The 18,263-nt window shown below is 43.4% G+C and overlaps 2 protein-coding genes across 3 annotated transcripts; one reads left to right on the top strand and one right to left on the bottom strand.

Annotated features, from left to right (window-relative positions):
* Positions 1-268: 268 nt before the first annotated feature.
* haus2 (HAUS augmin like complex subunit 2) lies at positions 269-18,156 on the bottom strand. 2 transcript variants are annotated; one of them, XM_084182432.1, is made up of 8 exons: positions 18,069-18,156; positions 16,758-16,886; positions 7,755-7,879; positions 4,732-4,827; positions 2,816-2,885; positions 2,517-2,649; positions 2,249-2,357; positions 269-1,947 (listed from the first exon to the last, which is right to left on the bottom strand). In XM_084182432.1, exons 3-8 carry the CDS (start codon positions 7,839-7,841, stop codon positions 1,831-1,833), a joined length of 612 nt encoding a protein of 203 aa, XP_084038558.1. In that variant the 5' UTR covers positions 7,842-7,879; positions 16,758-16,886; positions 18,069-18,156; the 3' UTR covers positions 269-1,830. The 2 variants fall into 2 exon arrangements, with proteins under 2 accessions (XP_084038558.1, XP_084038559.1); XM_084182433.1 differs by lacking the exons at positions 16,758-16,886; positions 18,069-18,156 and adding an exon at positions 8,207-8,401.
* On the top strand, positions 10,514-16,762 carry LOC311146000 (leucine-rich repeat-containing protein 57-like). Its single transcript, XM_084182431.1, has 6 exons — positions 10,514-10,718; positions 11,061-11,294; positions 11,464-11,599; positions 11,795-12,063; positions 15,394-15,579; positions 16,092-16,762. Exons 2-6 carry the CDS (start codon positions 11,211-11,213, stop codon positions 16,131-16,133), a joined length of 717 nt encoding a protein of 238 aa, XP_084038557.1. The 5' UTR covers positions 10,514-10,718; positions 11,061-11,210; the 3' UTR covers positions 16,134-16,762.
* Positions 18,157-18,263: the final 107 nt, after the last annotated feature.

Genomic DNA, 18,263 nt, shown 5'->3' with positions numbered 1-18,263 from the left:
GTCTGCTCTGTCCAGAGCAGATGCCCCATTGGTGCACGGCAGAGTCCTCTGCCCTTGGCACCCGACCAGTAGAAGGGGGGGGGGGGGTGGTTTGAGAATGAGTGTGCGTCCACAGTGAGATGTCTGTGTGTGTCAAAGGAAACTCGTGAGAAGCAACTGGTGGGGGCCTTGGGCCTGAGGTGTGGGTGTTGTCCAGTTTATCGTACTCCTGTAAGATTAGGCCATCTGGTGCTCTGTTCTTTGTTCGCTACTAAAATGTTATGCACAGACAACTAACACACTGTTAGTATCAGACACATGACACAGAACATTTATTGAAAACAAGCTCCTAACACAATTTGTCTTGCACAACCTCTTGCACAACATATTACTCAGATCAATCTATAACATTTTATATTTACTACGACATTGGGGTCATTGTCCATTTGTATGTGAAATAATCTGTCTGTAAACAATTTTTGGAAAAAATACTTGTGTCATGCACAAAGTAGATGTCCTAACCGACTTGCCAAAACTATAGTTGGTTAACAAGAAATGTGTGGAGTGGTTGAAAAACGAGTTTTAATGACTTCAACCTAAGTGTTTGTAAACTTCCGACTTCAACTGTATTTGCTTGTGTCTGACATACGCTGGTGGCTTTGATTGACGGGTCCTTTTGCGGGGGTGTGTGTGTAAGTTTGCTGATTCTCTCTATATGTCCATTTAGAAAGTTTCCTAAAGTAGCCTGTCTGGACTCTCTCCTTAATAAGAACCAAACGCTCCGGTCATAATTTAATCTTGTAAAAGGCCTATTTTCCTTAAGCCATTTTGTCACAACTTTGGAAGTATGCTTGGGGTCATTGTCCATTTGGAAGACCCATTTGCGACCAAGCTTTAACTTCCTGACTGATGTCTTGAGGTGTTGCTATCCCCACAGCATGATACTGCCACCTCCGTGCTTCACGGTAGGGATGGTGTTCTTCGGCTTGCAAGCCTTCCCCTTTTTCCTCCAAACATAACGATGGTGATTATGGTCAAACAGTTCTATTTTTGTTTCATCAGACCAGAGGACATTTCTCCAAAAAGTACGATCTTTGTCCCCATGTGCAGTTGCAAACCGTAGTGTGGGTTTTTTATGGCGGTTTTGGAGCAGTGGCTTCTTCCTTGCTGAGCAGCCTTTCAGGTTGTCGATATAGGACTGGTTTTACTGTGGATATGGATACTTTTGTACCCGTTTCCTCCAGCATCTTCACAAGGTCCTTTGCTGTTGTTCTGGGATTGATTTGCACTTTTCACACCAAAGTAGGTAGGTAGGTAGATAGATAGGTAGGTAGATAGATAGGTAGATAGGTAGATGGATAGAAAAGCGTAATTCAGAGTACACAGACAAGATACTCCAATGCCCCATTGTGACATAGCTACTCGGCTCCACCGTCTGCAGGGGACGCACAGTCCAAATATTAACAAGATAGATTTATTTACAAAGATGCCATTAGTTAGAATCAAAATAAACAATGACAAAATAGCACATTATGGGGGATATTGTAAAGTAACACAACACCCATTTTCTCTGAATGAGACATTTGTCAAACATTTTCAGAACACAATGTTCTTGTCATGTATAAATGACAGATGTCCATTGAAGGATTCTGAAAAGTTTGACTTGGGTTGCATCCCGATTCTCCACCCTTCTCCCAAAGTGTTCACTTACACACTACAATTGTAATCATAGATTTAAAAGCAGTGGATTCATGTAAACATTGGCTGTAGGGAGTTTACCCCCTTGTTAAATCCATGACAGGCAAGTGCACACTTCGGGAAAAGGGTGGAGAATTGGGACTCACATTGCTCTCAGGTAGTGATGTCATTGATGGAAGTGCTGCTGTTTTGACTCCTCCACTGTAGAACCTGATTGGAGAGTCTTTCCACCTCTGTCACCTGGGCTAGGAGCTGAGCTACGCAATTGTTCTGAGAAAGAGAGAGTACAATGCATAAAATTAACATGAACAATCATAGTACAGTATTAACAATAATATGGGACATTCTGGCTCAGACAATGCTTACTTACTTTACTTACTTATTAACATGAGCTAGTATAAATGTAACAAGGGGTAGGCTTGTAATATGGAGGATAAAAGGGGTCAAGAGGAAGATAAGAGGTTTTCTATTGTAAAAAAATGTAGCTACATGTATTCTACTGAACACAACCCATGGCAGAGTTTAGGACTTGCAATACATCTGGCCTGGGGATTTGATTGAAAGCACTCACCAGATTGCTCATGGAATCATCAATGGTGGGAATAGTACGAACAGTGTTCATCTTTGCCTCCAAGTTCTCAATGAAGTCCACCGCCATCCTCATGACCTCCACCACATATCTATAAAACAGGACCATCATTCCTCAGTTAACTGGGAGAATAACATTTTAAAAAGGTACACTCAGCAATATAACATCATCATACACATCAGGGCGCCATCCTATGTACAGAATTTAAGAATATTGTAAACACACACAGGAAAAATAAAAGGTCCCTCGCCTGTGAAGATCTGCCTCTATGGGCAGGTTAGTCTGACACAGTGGTTTCATCAGTCTTCGGCGCAGGCTTGCCTGTTCTCTCAGCACATCTTGCAGATGGGAGGTGAATTGCTGCAATGATGTAAACCTTTGACCTATAAGAAACAAATGTACTAATTTATTATTTGACTATTTCATAAGTCTGGCTGTGTCCCTCCAAATAGTGTATGTATTAAACATGTTTGTATCTGAAAATGTTGCTACATTCTACCTTTAGAATCTCAAGACACCACTATGCAAAAGTACAACATCCCCACTTACTCAAGTAAAATTTGTGAGTGACATCTGCGCTTTCTTTTTCCAACTTCAACATCTCCATTTCTAGATTGATCTAAAACAAATAGAACTAAGTTAGGTAAATGCATATCACTGCATCAGACAGGACAGGTGTTTGGCACCAAACCAGGGTTGTAGTCACTAGGCACCAAATGGAAGAAAACGGACTGGAACAGGGAGGGTCTACCTGAACATGTCCAATAAGAAACTTGTTTTCTTGCTAAACGTTTTGCTATCGCGTGCACTAATTAATACAACCCAAGAATACAGTGAGGGAAAAAAGTATTTGATCCCCTGCTGATTTTGTACGTTTGCCCACTGACAAAGAAATGATCAGTCTATAATTTTAATGGTAGGTTTATTTGAACAGTGAGAGACAGAATAACAACAAAAATATCCAGGAAAACGCATGTCAAAAATATTATAAATTGATTTGCATTTTAATGAGGGAAATAAGTATTTGACCCCCTCTCAATCAGAAAGATGTCTGGCTCCCAGGTGTCTTTTATACAGGTAACGAGCTGAGATTAGGAGCACACTCTTAAAGGGAGTGCTCCTAATCTCAGCTTGTTACCTGTATAAAAGACACCTGTCCACAGAAGCAATCAATCAATCAGATTCCAAACTCTCCACCATGGCCAAGACCAAAGAGCTCTCCAAGGATGTCAGGGACAAGATTGTAGACCTACACAAGGCTGGAATGGGCTACAAGACCATCGCCAAGCAGCTTGGTGAGAAGGTGACAACAGTTGGTGCGATTATTCGCAAATGGAAGAAACACAAAATAACTGTCAATCTCCCTCGGCCTGGGGCTCCATGCAAGATCTCACCTCGTGGAGTTGCAATGATCATGAGAACGGTGAGGAATCAGCCCAGAACTACACGGGAGGATCTTGTCAATGATCTCAAAGCAGCTGGGACCATAGTCACCAAGAAAACAATTGGTAACACACTACGTCGTGATGGACTGAAATCCTGCAGCGCACGCAAGGTCCCCCTGCTCAAGAAAGCACCTGTACAGGGCCGTCTGAAGTTTGCCAATGAGCATCTGAATGATTCAGAAGAGAACTGGGTGAAAGTGTTGTGGTCAGATGAGACCAAAATCGAGCTCTTTGGCATCAACTCAACTCGCCGTGTTTGGAGGAGGAGGAATGCTGCCTATGACCCCAAGAACACCATCCCCACCGTCAAACATGGAGGTGGAAACATTATGCTTTGGGGGTGTTTTTCTGCTAAGGGGACAGGACAACTTCACCGCATCAAAAGGGACGATGGACAGGGCCATGTACCGTCAAATCTTGGGTGAGAACCTCCTTCCCTCAGCCAGGGCATTGAAAATGGGTCATGGATGGGTATTCCAGCATGACAATGACCCAAAACACACGGCCAAGGCAACAAAGGAGTTGCTCAAGAAGAAGCACATTAAGGTCCTGGAGTGGCCTAGCCAGTGTCCAGACCTTAATCCCATGGAAATTCTGTGGAGGGAGCTGAAGGTTCGAGTTACCAAACGTCAGCCTCGAAACCGAAACTTTAATGAATTGGAGAAGATCTGCAAAGAGGAGTGGGACAAAATCCCTCCTGAGATGTGTGCAAACCTGGTGGCCAACTACAAGAAACGTCTGACCTCTGTGATTGCCAACAAGGGTTTTGCCACCAAGTACTAAGTAATGTTTTCCAGAGGGGTCAAATACTTATTTCCCTCATTAAAATGCAAATCAATTCATAACATTTTTGACATGCGTTTTTCTGGATTTTGTTGTTGTTATTCTGTCTCTCACTGTTCAAATAAACCTACCATTAAAATTATAGACTGATCATGTCTTTGTCAGTGGGCAAACATACAAAATCAGTAGGGGATCAAATACTTTTTTCCCTCACTGTACCTGTTGATACCTGTTTACCTTGTCAAGCTCCCGTTCCATAGTGATGTGCTGTTCAGCTTCCAGGAGATTTGGGGAAAATACATGGGGTTCTCTAGGGACAGTATCAACATCATCCTGTAAGGAAAGAGACTCTGCTTAGTGTGGTGGCCTAGGATATCGGCAGAAAAGTAACTACAGTTCATTCGGAAAGTATTCAGACCCTTTCACCTTTTACAGATTTTGTTACACAATACCCCATAATGACAAAGCATAAACAGGTTTTAGGATTTTTATTTACGTAAGTATTCAGACCCTTTACTCAGTATGACGCTACAAGCTTGGCACACCTGTATTTGGGGAGTTTCTCACATTCTTCTCTGCAGATCCTCTCAAGCTCTGTCAGGTTGGATGGGGAATGTCGCTGCACAGCTATTTTCAGGTCTCTCCAGAGATGTTCAATCGAGTTCAAGTCCGGGCTCTGGCTGGGCCACTCAAGGACATTCAGAGACTTGTCCCGAAGCCACTCCTGCGTTGTCTTGGCTGTGTGCTTAGGGTCACTGTCCTGTTGGAAGGTGAACCTTCGCCCCAGTCTGAGGTCCTGAGCGCTCTGGAGCAGGTTTTCATCAAGGATCTCTGTCTGTAATTTGCTACGTTCATCTTTCCCTCGATCCTGACTAATCTCTGTCGCTGCCGCTGAAAAACATCCCCACAACATGATGCTACCACCACCATGCTTCACCTTAGGGATGGTAAAAAAAATCAAAAAAATGTATTGGCCAGGTGATGAGCTGTGCCTGGTTTCCTCCAGACGTGACGCTTGGCATTCAGTTGGTAGAGCATAGCGCTCGCAACGCCAGGGTTGTGGTTTCGATTCCCACGGGGGGCCAGTATGAAAATGTATTCACTCACTAACTGTAAGTCGCTCTGGATAAGAGCGTCTGCTAAGTGACTAAAATGTAAAGAGTTCAATCTTGGTTTCATTAGACCTGAGAATCTTGTTTCTCATGGTCTGAGAGTCCTTTAGGTGCCTTTTGGCAAACTCCAAGCAGGCTGTCATGTGCCTTTTACTGAGGAGTGGCTTCCGTCTGGCAATTCTACCAAAGGCCTTATTGGTGGAGTGCTGCAGAGATGGTTGTCCTTCTGGAAGGTTCCCTCATCTCCACTGAGGAACTCTGGAGCTCTGTCAGAGTGACCATCAGCTTCTTGATCACCTCCATGACTAAGGCCCTTCTCGTCCAATTGCTCAGTTTGGTCGGGCGGCCAACTCTAGGAAGAGTCTTGGTGGTTCCAAACTTCTTCCATTTAAGAATGATGGAGGCCACTGTGTTCTTGGGGACCTTTAATGCTGCAGAAATGTTTTGGTACCCTTCCCCAGATCTGTGCCTCGACAAAATCCTGTCTCGGAGCTCTACGGACAATTAATTCAACCTCATGGCTTGGTTTTTCCTCTGACATGCACTGTCAACTGAAACATCTCAAGGATGATCAATGGAAACAGGATGCACCTGAGCTCAATTTCGAGTCTCATAGCAAAGGGTCTGAATACTTATGTAAATAAGGTACCTGTTCTATAATTTTTTATACATTTGCAGAAAAAATCTAAAAAGCTGTTTTCGCTTTGTCATTATGGGGTATTGTGTGTAGATTGATGAGGAACATTTTAATTTAATCAATTTTAGAATAAGGCTGTAACGTAACAAAATGTAGAAAAAGCGAAGGGGTCTGAATACTTTCGGAATGCACTGTATACACTCTTCTTCAAGGGTACCCAAACAACCCTCCTAGAGATGGCAACCTTCTTGCATACTTTTGCTCCAAAAACACAATCTAATTAAGCAATAAGGACAGAGGAGGTGTTGGTATATGGCCAATATACCACAGCCAAGGGCTGCTCTTATGTACGACACTACGCGGAGTACCTGGATACAGCCCTTAGCCGTGGTATATTGGCAAATATACCACAAAGCCCAGAGTTGACTTATTGCTATTATAAACTGGTTACCAACACAATAAGAACAGTAAACAAGTAATGTTGCATCATACCCGTGGTATATTTAAATGTAAATGACGTAAATGTAATATTTAGGCAATAAGGCCCGAGGAGCTGTGGTATATGGCCAATATACCACGGCTAAGGGCTGTTCTTATGTACAATAACAAGGAATGCCTGGATACAGCCCTTAGCTGTGGTATATTGGCCATATACCACAAACCCCTGAGGTGCCTTATCACTATTATAAACTGGTTACCAACGTAATTAGACCAGTAAATAGTATTTTTTGTCATACACATGGTATATGGTCTGATATACCACGTCTTTCAGCCAATCAGCATTTAGCTCTCGAACCACCTGGCTCATAATCTCTGTTATACCACGGTGTAGGTGTGTTTTGCACCAGGTGAAAGTTGATTGCATTCGTTTTGGAACCGGGCGTGAGCCAAGTGACCTGTTCAAAGACCACAGCGAAGTCAGCTCTAAAACAAAAGTGACGTAGGAGCACGTGGAGTAATGAGTAGGATTCTGTGTTCACATGCAAAAGTGATTGCTTTTGATCAAACGCTTTATCTGCCATCCCAATGAAAACTAGATTTAAATTTGAACATATTTTATGGAAAATAAATGTATGTTTCTGAACGATGCACCATGGTGCCTTGTTTACAACATGACAGAGCAGCACAGATTACTGTTCGATTTGAGAAGGGCACTCCTCCCTCACCGCCTTTGCCCGTTCACGCCATGGGCCATAGACCAGTGTGGCTCAGCATAACCGAATCTGCCCAATGTCTGATATACCACGTCTTTCAGCCAATCAGCATCCAGGACCCTAGCCAATTCTCGAACCATGCTGCTCGACAAAGACGTGATTTTGAACGTATGGCTACTCGAGACTAACAGGACCCAAACTACCGGGGTTTATACTCGAAAACATAATTTTACTAGCTAGCTCACCATGACCTTGATTAACTGATTCAGTTGAGTTTCAAAAGGGATGGAGCAAAAAGTATGCATTCTCCAGCTCTCCAGAAATAGGGCTGGCCACTCCTGCTCGGCATGCACTCACCTGGGAAAGAACACCTGAGGCGACACACCTGGTCAAAAGACTTGCAACAGGCGTCACTGAATATGGAGCAATGACCCACGGATTCATTTGTAAGAGTGGTGGGGTCAACCTTGGAAAATGTGTAGCTGTAAAAAAGCAAAGATTCGTAGTCAATATAACAAGCATATCTTAGTTAGCTAATTTTAGCTATATTCTATAGTGTTGGACGTAGCTTGTTAGCATGTCCAGTCCACACTCGGATTCGTAGTGCCAGGCTAGCTATGTTGTGCTAGCTACTGTACTGTTAGCTAACTGAGAAAGCGACGTTTGTCTACGTTAAGAAAGCAAACCTAATTTTACCACATTCCCACAACTACTAGTTTATTATATAGTTACCCATATACACCAACATATTTTACAGTGTAAGTCAATTTGTCTGACCAATTTTCGACAAATTATTTTTTCAAATTTACCCCGCCGATGTTGTTGTTCCTTTGGTGAAGAAATGACTTCCGGACTTCCGCTCTAAAGTTCCTGTAGTGATGTGCAGTTCGCGAACGATTCGTTCGTTTTTCTGAGTGACTCGTTCATATTAGTCGTTCGTTTGACCGCGCTCCTCCGGCTCAGTGGCTCCAGAGACGTTCTCCGACCACCAACTAATTATCTGTCTGTCATATGCGTGTATGAAAATAGATAATGAGCATAGAGAAGAAAAATACATTATTGATGTATTAATTGATAGGGCATGGTGCAAGAGTGAATGCAATTAATTGATTATTGAACGTTATGATGGACACAGCCTCTGCTCAACAAACTCAAACTCTAGAACAAATCGTTGGAGGCCTGCAGTTCGCGAAAGACATTGCGCTGCTTTTTATTTTACCTTTATTTAACCAGGTAAGCCAGTTCTCATGTATCACCCTCACTGAAGTCAAGCAATGCATTCCGCCAAGAGTCGCTCACAATCTAGTCTGGTTGCGGCCACAACTAGACCTCGTTTCAAATGTGTCAAGACAATCTTATTTGCATGCCTAACAATTAACAAATGTACATGATTTAAACACGTTTACAAGTCTGTCACAAATGACAGCTCCAATAAGCCACCTATGAAAGACATGTAAACGAGAGGCTTGTAGAATCATGCCTCTTTCGAGTTTTCAGTTCGCCAATAGGGGTCCTTGCGTGCTCTGGGCATAACTGACTCAAATGAACGAAATTAGTCGAAAGATTCGTTCTTTTGACTGAACGAGTCGAAAAGATCCTAACTTCCCATCACATTACTGCCATAACACAGAGCCGGCTCATTTGGCTCTGTTCACGTAAAAGAGCCGGCACATTTGGCTCCCAAAAAAGTCTTCGTTCAAAATGCTTATAACAATTAGTGCTGAGCGATTAACCGAAATTTAGTTTTTTGGGGGGGTTATTAAACAACTCATTGACCGACTTCGGTTCAATTACTTGAATTCCATTTAGTTCGTTTTTTGTGTGAGCCCGACGCGACGTTTATCTAGAGAGAAATCAAATCATTCACAAGAGAAATCAAGTAAATAACTATGTGGGACGCTGGGCTGAAGGTAGTTCTAGTTTTCATTAAGCAAATATTAAACTTAGTTTAGCGCAGAAACGTGGTAATTAAGCACTATGACCATAATCCATTGCGCCATTTTTTCCCGGCTCAAGAGACTAAGACGACGCGAAGCGAGAGGTTTCACTTTCGCCAAAATCTATCCAAAATAAACCCCTATGGCTTTATTTTGGACCTGAGCTTGTCGCCTGCCTTCCCACTTTTGGGACAACGACTCCCATTGTTAGGATATAGACATGAGCATCTCGTCATTGTATACAGATCTCTGGACGGATACACTTTCACACCTGCTACATTGGGTTAGATACACACAGACCGCATGAGAGGTGAATTTATCCTACACAACACAACGACAAGACAGTTCGTGAAAGTATACCTTATCTACTTTGAAGAACTAGTCAAATGATTTCGCCCGACAGTTCTACAGGACAATAGGCAGGCAGGCTAGCTAAATAGGATGACTAAAGACAGTACTGTATAGGGAACACATACCGTTGGATTGCCTGACTGGTTGACTGCTACTGCCTAAAGTGATATGATTACTTTAAGGAATGAAAAAAATAACTAAGTAATATACACAACATATTTTATTATTTAATGTTTACCCAATGTCTACCCAATGTGTACCTGATAGAGAATGGAATATTTTCAATGTTTTGGCAATGAATGTTCACTATTTTGGGTTTAGAAATTTCAATTAAAAAGCTCTAAAATCATTGTAACCTCATTATTATATAAAATACTCAAACCGAAACGGATATTTTTTTTAAATAGTCAAATACAAACCGACGTAAAAAACACTAATCCCTCAGCAATATTAAAATCGACCTAGAAGTTCTAAAACCATGAAAAAAATGCAAATATCCAATGTAAAGGCTAAAGGGTAGGCTACCATTATTTCAGATCGTGAAATTCGCGTTCAAATACTTTTTTTTACTGACCAGATTATTAGAAGAACAAACAATTACGCGCTACAGAAAAATCAGCGTGGGTCAGATTGCCGCTCTCCCCACGATTTATTTTTTATGCAATGAGGATTCACCCTCTCTAGAGAATTATTTTGTAATTTATCTGCAGAAACACCTTTTTAGTAGCAGTATGCAAATCAGGGAGCCAAATGAACGGCTCTTTCACCGATGCGATTCGGTTCATCAAAAAGATCCGTTCAAAGAGAGCCGTTCGCGAACGACCCATCACTACTACAAACTGCTAGCCTCTCAGCGACATGTTTGTTGTTGTTCGAGAAACAGGATTAGCTACAGTATGTCCTAGGCGAGTAGCTAATTGTTTAGGTTTGACTAGTCCAACAATCCCCATAGTTATATTTTACTAATATGTTAGTTCATGTTACCATTAGCAGACACGTAATGCACGAGGAGGACTTAAAATCAGCTCGCAAGGTAAGTAACGTTGTTATCTAACTAAACAAATCCCAGTTGGTCTAACTCGCTATCTATGCTAACAGTATCCTCTAAATATTTACCATCATTTGGGATAATTGTATTTGAAAGTACAGATATATATTACCCTTTGCTGCTAATAGACAAAGTACTCCGTAAGTCAATAATATGCATGAATGTCTCAAAGCTTGCCTCAGACAGTAACGTTAAGTAGTAAGATGGCTAGCTACTGCTGCAAGCTAACTTCTTACATCTGACCTCATGATCCTTCTTTCCTTGCTTGTCAGCTAATGCCTAAACGCCTACAGCCGTGACTGATTTTGTGTTCATGATCTCTTTCAGGGGCCACACTGAAAACCAAGTAGCGGGCAGACCCACAGTATCTGGCACCACCATCACAGTAATAGGCTAGCTGATTACAAGTGTGTGACTGATTGTCAAGTTGAAGACCATCACTTAGAAGGACTGCATCAGCGGGTAACTACAACAAAGATGGGGAACAATGCAATCAAAGCCCATCTGGAAAACTCACAGAAGACTGGGATCTTTCAGCTGACAGGGAAAGGTCTTCCCGAGGTAAGTCATACACACACAGTGTCCATCCTATAGTCTGCTTGTTAAAATGTCCGCACTCCACAACAGCCTTTTAACTGGTGCTTTGTTTATTTAGCTGAATTCAATTCAGTTGTGGTTATTGTCTTGGACGGTTTGTATGTATGTATTTTTTGCCACTAATGTATTTCAGTTCCCTGAGGAGCTCCAGAGGTTGACTGGAAACCTACGGACTGTAGATCTGTCCTCCAACAAGATTGAAGTGCTACCTGCTGCCATAGGAAACTTCCTTCAGATGAAGAGTCTGACTTTAAACCGTAATAAACTCAGTAAGTGGTTGTTGCATCCTCAACGTTACCGTCTGTCACACTACAGCATCCGTTGACAAATTCTTGAAACTTTGCTTTCACTGAATAATTAATGCCTGTTATGTGCATTGATTATTGATGTGCATTCATCTGCTTCAATCAATCTCTATAGCTAGGCTATACATTAAGTGTGTGTTTGTTTTTGTGGGTACACAGCAAGTCTCCCAGATGAAATTGGAAAGCTGAAGAAACTAGAGACTCTCTTGCTGAACGGGAACCACCTGACGCAGCTCCCTAGCACTGTAGGACAGTTGAAAGCGTTGCGCACCCTCAGCCTGTCAGGGAACAAATTCCGGGAGTTTCCTGCCGGCCTTGGCTCCCTACGACACCTGGACGTCCTGGACCTGTCTAAGAACCACATCCAGGCTGTGCCTGCTGAGGTGGCGGCCTTGCAGGCCATTGAGATCAATCTCAACCAGAACCAGGTAAGCAGGTGTTTATTGGTGCATCTCAAATGGCACCCTATTCCCCATACATTTACATTTTAGTCATTTGCATTCATCTTAAGAAAACCAAATATCTCAGTCATAGTAAGTACATTTTCCCTCAATAAAGTAGCTATCAGCAAAGTCAATGCTAGTACGGGGGAAAAGAGTCAAGTGCGAGTGTTAGTTCACGAAAGGAGATGAGGGGTGCTGTGAAATTATTTAATACGCTCTTTGAAGAGGTAGGGTTTCATATGTTTTTGGAAGATGGGCAGGGACTCCGCTGTCCTAGCTTCAGGAAGTTGGTTCCACCATTGGGGTGCCAGGACAGAGAAGAGCTTTGTCTGAGCAGGAGCTACCCTCCCGTAGGGGTTGGAGGGCCAAGAGGCCAGAGGTGGCAGAACGGAGTACTCTGGTTGGGGGGTAGGGTTTGAGCATAGCCTGAAGGTAGGGAGGGGCTGTTCCTCTTGCTGCTCCGTAGGCAATTACCATGGTCTTGTAGTGGATGCGAGCTTCGACTGGAAGCCAGTGGAGTGTGCGGAGGAGTGGGGTGACATGGGAGAACTTGGGAAGGTTGAACACCAGGCGGGTTGCGGCGTTCTGGATAAGTTGCAGGGGTTTGATAGGACAAGCGGGGAGCCCAGCCAACAGCGAGTTGCCTTAGTCCAGACGGGAGATGACAAGTGCCTGGATTAGGACCTGCGCCGCTTCTTGTGTGAGGTAGGGTTATACTCTACGGATGTTGTCGAGCATGAACCTGCAGGAGCGAGTTACTGCTTTGATGTTTGCAGAGAACGACAGGGTGTTGTCCAGGGTCACGCCAAGGTTATTTGCACTCTGGGAGGGGTGCAGCGTGGAGTTGTCAACCGTGATGGAGAAGTCTTGGAGCGGGCAGGCCTTCCCCGGGAGGAAGAGCAGCAGCTCCGTCTTGTTGAGCTTGAGGTGGTGGGCCCAACATCGAAGCTAAGTTATCTGCCAGGCACGCAGAGATGCGTGTCGCCACCTGGGTGTCAGAAGCGGGAAGGAGAAAAGTAGTTGTGTCATCTGCATAGCAATGATAAGAGGGACCATATGAGGATATGATGGAGCCGAGTGACTTGGTGTATAGAGAGAAGAGGAGAGGGCCTAGAACCGATTCCTGGGGGACACCAGTAGTGAGAGAACGTTGTGCAGACAGATCCTCTCCATGTCACCTGGTAGGTGCGGCCTGCCAGGTAGGATTTAATCCAAGAGTGTGCAGAGCCTGAGACGCCCAGCCCTGAGAGGGTGGAGATGAGGATCTGATGGTTCACAGTATCCGCTTTGGCAGTGCGAAGAGCCTCCGTGACCTGGAGGAGTGCAGTCTCGGTTGAGTTACCCATCTTGAAGCCTGACTGGTTAGGGTCAAGAAGATAGCTCTGAGAGAGATAACGAGAGTGTTTATCAGAGATGGCACGCTCAAGTGTGTTGGAAAAATAAGGAAGAAGTGATACCGGTCTGTAGTTTTTGATGTCAGAGGGGTCAAGGGTTCGTTTCTTGAGGAAGGGAGCGATTCTGAAGTCAGAGGGGACGCACGCAGCCAGTGGTCAGGAATGGGAGAAGGTCTCCAGAGATGGTCTGGAGGTGGGGATGAGGCCAAGTGGGCAGGTTGTCGGGCGGCCGGACCTCACTAGTCGCAGGATTTCATCTGGAGAAAGAGATCAAGGCATAGGGTTCTGTGTGAGTGGGACCGGTGGACTCAATAGGCTGAGTGAAAGAGGAGCGGATGTCGTCTACCTACTTTTCAAAGTGGTTGACAAAGTAGTCCGTAGAGAGGGAGGGGGTGGAGGATTAAGGAGGGAGGAGAAGGTGGAAAATAGTTTCCTAGGGTTAGAGGCAGAAGCTTGACATTTTGAGTGATGGAAAGGGGCTTTAACAGCGGATACATATAGTGCACCAATTTTAACCAGGGATCTATTCTAGAATCGAATCTATATAAATCTACACTGAACAAAAATATAAACACAACCATTTCAAAGATTTTACTGAGTTACAGTTCATATAAGGAAATCAGTCAATTGAAATATGACTGTGAATACAAATATGCATCTGTTGGTCACAGATACCTTTAAAAAAAGGTAGGGGCGTGGATCAGAAAACCAGTCAGTATCTGGTGTGACCACCATTTGCCTCATGCAGCAAAAATCCCGCTCCTCTTCAATGGCTGTGCGAAGTTGCTGGATATTAGCGGGAACTGGAACACGCTGACGTACACGTCGATCCAGAGCATCCCATACATGCTCAATGGGTGACATGTCTGGTGAGTATGCAGGCCATGGAAGAACTGGGACATTTTCAGCTTCCAGGAATTGTGTACAGATCCTTGCGACATGGGGCCGTGCATTTTCATGCTGAAACATGAGGTGATGGCGACGGATCAATGGCACGACAATGGGCCTCAGGATCTCATAACAGTATCTCTGTGCATTCAAATTGTTATTGATAAAATGCAATTGTGTTCGTTGTCCGTAGCTTATGCCTGCCCAAACCATAACCCCATCCCACCATGGGGCACTCTGTTCACAACATTGACATCAGCAAACCGCTCATTCAAACAACGCCACACACGCCGTGAAGAGCACACTTCTTCAGTGTGCCAGTGGCCGTCGAAGATTAACATTTGCCCACGGAAGTCGGTTATGACGTCGGACTGCAGTCAGGTCTAAACCTTGGTGAGGACGACGAGCACACAGATGACTGTTTCTGACAGTTTGTGCAGAAATTCTTCGGTTGTTCAAACCACAGTTTCATCAGCAGTCCGGGTGGCTGGTCTCAGACGATCCCGCAGGTGAAGACGCCGGATGTGGAGGTCCTGGGCTGGCGTGGTTACACGTGGTCTGTGGTTGTGCGGCTGGTTGGACGTACTGCCAAATTCTCTAAAACAATGTTGGAGGCGGCTTATGGTAGAGAAATGAACATTCAATTCTCTGGCAACAGCTCTGGTGGACATTCCTGCAGTCAGCATGCCAATTACACGCTCCCTCAACTTGAAACATCTTTGGCGTTGTGTGACAAAACTGCACATTTTAGTGACCTTTTATTGTCCCCAGCACAAGGTGTACCTGTGTAATGATCATGCTGTTTAATCAGCTTCTTGATATGCCACACCTGTCAGGTGGATGGATTATCTTGGCAAAGGAGAAATGCCCACTAACAGGGATGTAAACACGTGTGCACAAAATGAGAGAAATAAGCTTTTCGTGCGTATGAAACATTTTGGGGATCTTTAATTTCAGCTCATGAAACATGGGACCAACACTTTACATGTTGCGTTTTATATTTTTGTTCAGTGTATATAAATGATTATCCCAGATTTCAGTGGTGTCTGCGGAGGTGTCCACCTGCCAGAGGCTGAAGGTGCTGAGACTGGAGGAGAACTGTCTGGAGCTTGCCTCCATCCCCGTGTCCATCCTCACCAACTCCCAGGTGTCCCTGCTCTCTGTGGAGGGCAACCTGTTTGAGGTGAAGAATATGCGGGACCTGCAAGGGTATGAGAAGGTGAGTCGTGAAACAGAAACAGCTCGTTGCCAAATGAACGGTCAAGGTTAAAGCAAAGAACAGTCAAGATGCTGCACTAGGCTGTCTTAATATCTATTGTAAACAAAACAGCTCATGCATTTCAAACTCATCGGTTTGAAATATCTTTCCTCCCCATTGTTGACGTAATTTTTTTGTGAGCAGCGTAGAAACAAAATACTGTTTCCCAAGAGTGGTGGGCTAGCTCAACAATAATGGGATTTCCTGTTCAACGTAAGGAGGATCAACTAAAGAAAGTTGTGGCTCAGACAGCTCTGGTATTCTTTTTCAGTCATAATCCCTGCACTTGACATAGTCTATGGTCAAATGTAGCCCCAACCACTAAATATGACCACCTGCCTATTATAATATTCAAAACTTAGACCACCATTCAGTTCTTACTCAAAGGGCTTATCTCATAGTTGTCATTTTATCCGTGGTGTCCCAGCCTCAGATGTGCCTATTGTTGATCTAATTTGTTGTTTACCCCACAGTACATGGAGCGCTTCACTGCAACCAAGAAGAAATTTGCCTGATCAATAGAAAGAGAGCATCCCGATGAGTCCAGCTTGTGAACTACCCTCAAGCACCCTCTCTGAATGGTTGTGGCTTACCACAGTAAATATGGCTTCTGCACTGCTGCGGCAACAGGTAACAACAAAGGAGAAGGACCACCATAGAGAAGGAGGACTGATCGAGAGCATGCTACAGAACTGCGTATGAAAGCAACAGGACACCATTGATGGTTACAGAGAACTATGTGAACGATGGACAGTGCACTCACTTTTATGATATTCATAAATTGCATCTTGAATACTTAGCTACTAATTTCTGACCAAAATGTTGTCTTTAGTTATTAACCAAAGCAGGTTATGCTTAAATAGTACAGTGGGCTAAAATGGTCTATACTGGCTTTTAATTGCCTCTAAACTATTACACACACACTACAATAGCTGCAGAAGGCAAACTCCTCTGCTTAGTATCGAGCAGTGTAGATTGTCCAAGTGTTAACTGTTTTGCCTGTCAGAGATGGTACCTGTGCCGGTGGGCAGCAAGCGAATTAAAGCTGTAGTACAGAGTCACAGAATGTCAAAGCAGTGACAGTTGCTCTACATAGACCCAGAATGAGAGAACTCCTTTATGCACAGAGGTTTGCTTACTCTGTGGATCTGGAATGGGCAGTCATATTTTCTGGTGCTAGGGTCCTGGCCATTTTATTTTCAGTTGAAGAAGGCTCCGCATCTGCAAGCCGTGCATAACGCCCTGGACCAGAGCTTATTTTTCTGGTGCTGGGAAAGAATGAAGAAAAGCACAGCGGTAATGTAAACCAACCCATTCGACTCTTAGCATGCATACTCTTTATATTATTATTAAATGCTTGGTAGTCTTATTTGGACTTGATTTGTATTATTTATTATCTTCAGTTGGTCTGTTGAACACTTCCTCACTATTTTAGTATTTTAACTCTGTAAATGAATTGTCTACATTTTTAAAGAAGTGTGATTATATAAGATAAAAACCACAAAATGACCAACTCCTTTTTTCTAATTTTGACCCTTAAAGAAGTGTTAATGGATCCTCTTCACATTATTTGGTCTGACAAGGGCCTCTGCACCTCAACCTGTATTACTAGATTGACGACAACCTCAGAGGATCATTCATATCCGTTTCCTAATCAGTGTTGCTGATCAATGGTGCACTTTCTATGAAAGTATGAGTTGCAACAGGCTGTCATGAACAAGAATTGTAACTTGTATGTAAGAGAATTGTAACAGAATACTCTCCCATGAGTTGTCAATGTACTGTACTAACAGATTTATGTAGAATTACCCAACTTGAATGTTTCATTTAATGTTCCTATTTAATATTTTAATTGAGTTTTTTTTCCTTAAATCGGATTCCATTTTGTTGCCATCCAAGCTTTGTTCAGGAGTGAAGTGGTCTGAAAACTGTACACATCAGATTGTCAAATAACCTTCTTTTTGTGTACTACATGCAGTAACCTAATATACCCTGCATCTCATCACAAATGTTCCCATTAAATATAATAATTACAATTGCCTGTCTCTGTAGGTTCAATAGGTGTTACACGAACAGATTTTGATACTTTGTTTTATATCACGTTACTGAGAATCGTATTTCCCGCTCTCTCTCACTAGGCGGCAGTCATGCACATTGACGTTCCTCAGGAGACTGAGCGCTTCATCCAGGGGCGTATTCATTACGATAATTCTGTTGCAAAACGTTTCTTAAACGGAAGCAAACGGGGCGGGACCTATCTGAATTTGTTCAATGGAAACTCGTTTTCTGGTTGAAGTAAATAATTAGTGTTGCAGAACTGGCATAATGAATACACCCCTGTTGTAGTAAGGGGCTAGAAAAATGTGTAAATCAGCCTAGACAGATACCACGTCAACTTATCTAAAGAACTGTGGGCGGTTACGTAATGAGGGGAAGAAAACAACATATACCTTGTTTATCGTCCCGGACAGGAATTTACTGGTATTTCGGTCTCGGTGAATTGTATCAGCGCCGCTGGGTGAATTATTCCCGATAAATCTCAAAGTATTTCCTTTCTAGTTCGGAAAACTACTTTGGAGCCACGGCCCGAAGGGACATGTAGCTCAGGGCATCGACTGTTAAAAACTTGGGAATTCGTATATTTG

Source organism: Coregonus lavaretus (genome assembly GCF_964263955.1).
Source record: "Coregonus lavaretus genome assembly, chromosome: 18".
NCBI classification, from domain to species: Eukaryota; Metazoa; Chordata; class Actinopteri; order Salmoniformes; family Salmonidae; genus Coregonus; species Coregonus lavaretus.
This window is presented reverse-complemented; position numbering and strand designations above follow the sequence as displayed.

What these genes read in the sequence shown, in the direction of transcription:
- haus2 (XM_084182432.1), bottom strand. Translation starts at nt 7,841, where the DNA reads ATGAATCCGTGGGTCATTGCTCCATATTCAGTGACGCCTGTTGCAAGT. An exon ending in TGGAACGGGAGCTTGACAAG is followed by an intron (nt 2,886 to 4,731) that starts GTAAACAGGTAT and finishes TATTTGTTTTAG; the next exon opens with ATCAATCTAGAAATGGAGAT. An exon ending in ATAGAGGCAGATCTTCACAG is followed by an intron (nt 2,358 to 2,516) that starts GCGAGGGACCTT and finishes CCTGTTTTATAG; the next exon opens with ATATGTGGTGGAGGTCATGA.
- LOC311146000 (XM_084182431.1), top strand. Translation starts at nt 11,211, where the DNA reads ATGGGGAACAATGCAATCAAAGCCCATCTGGAAAACTCACAGAAGACT. An exon ending in CAGGGAAAGGTCTTCCCGAG is followed by an intron (nt 11,295 to 11,463) that starts GTAAGTCATACA and finishes AATGTATTTCAG; the next exon opens with TTCCCTGAGGAGCTCCAGAG. An exon ending in ACCTGCAAGGGTATGAGAAG is followed by an intron (nt 15,580 to 16,091) that starts GTGAGTCGTGAA and finishes TTTACCCCACAG; the next exon opens with TACATGGAGCGCTTCACTGC.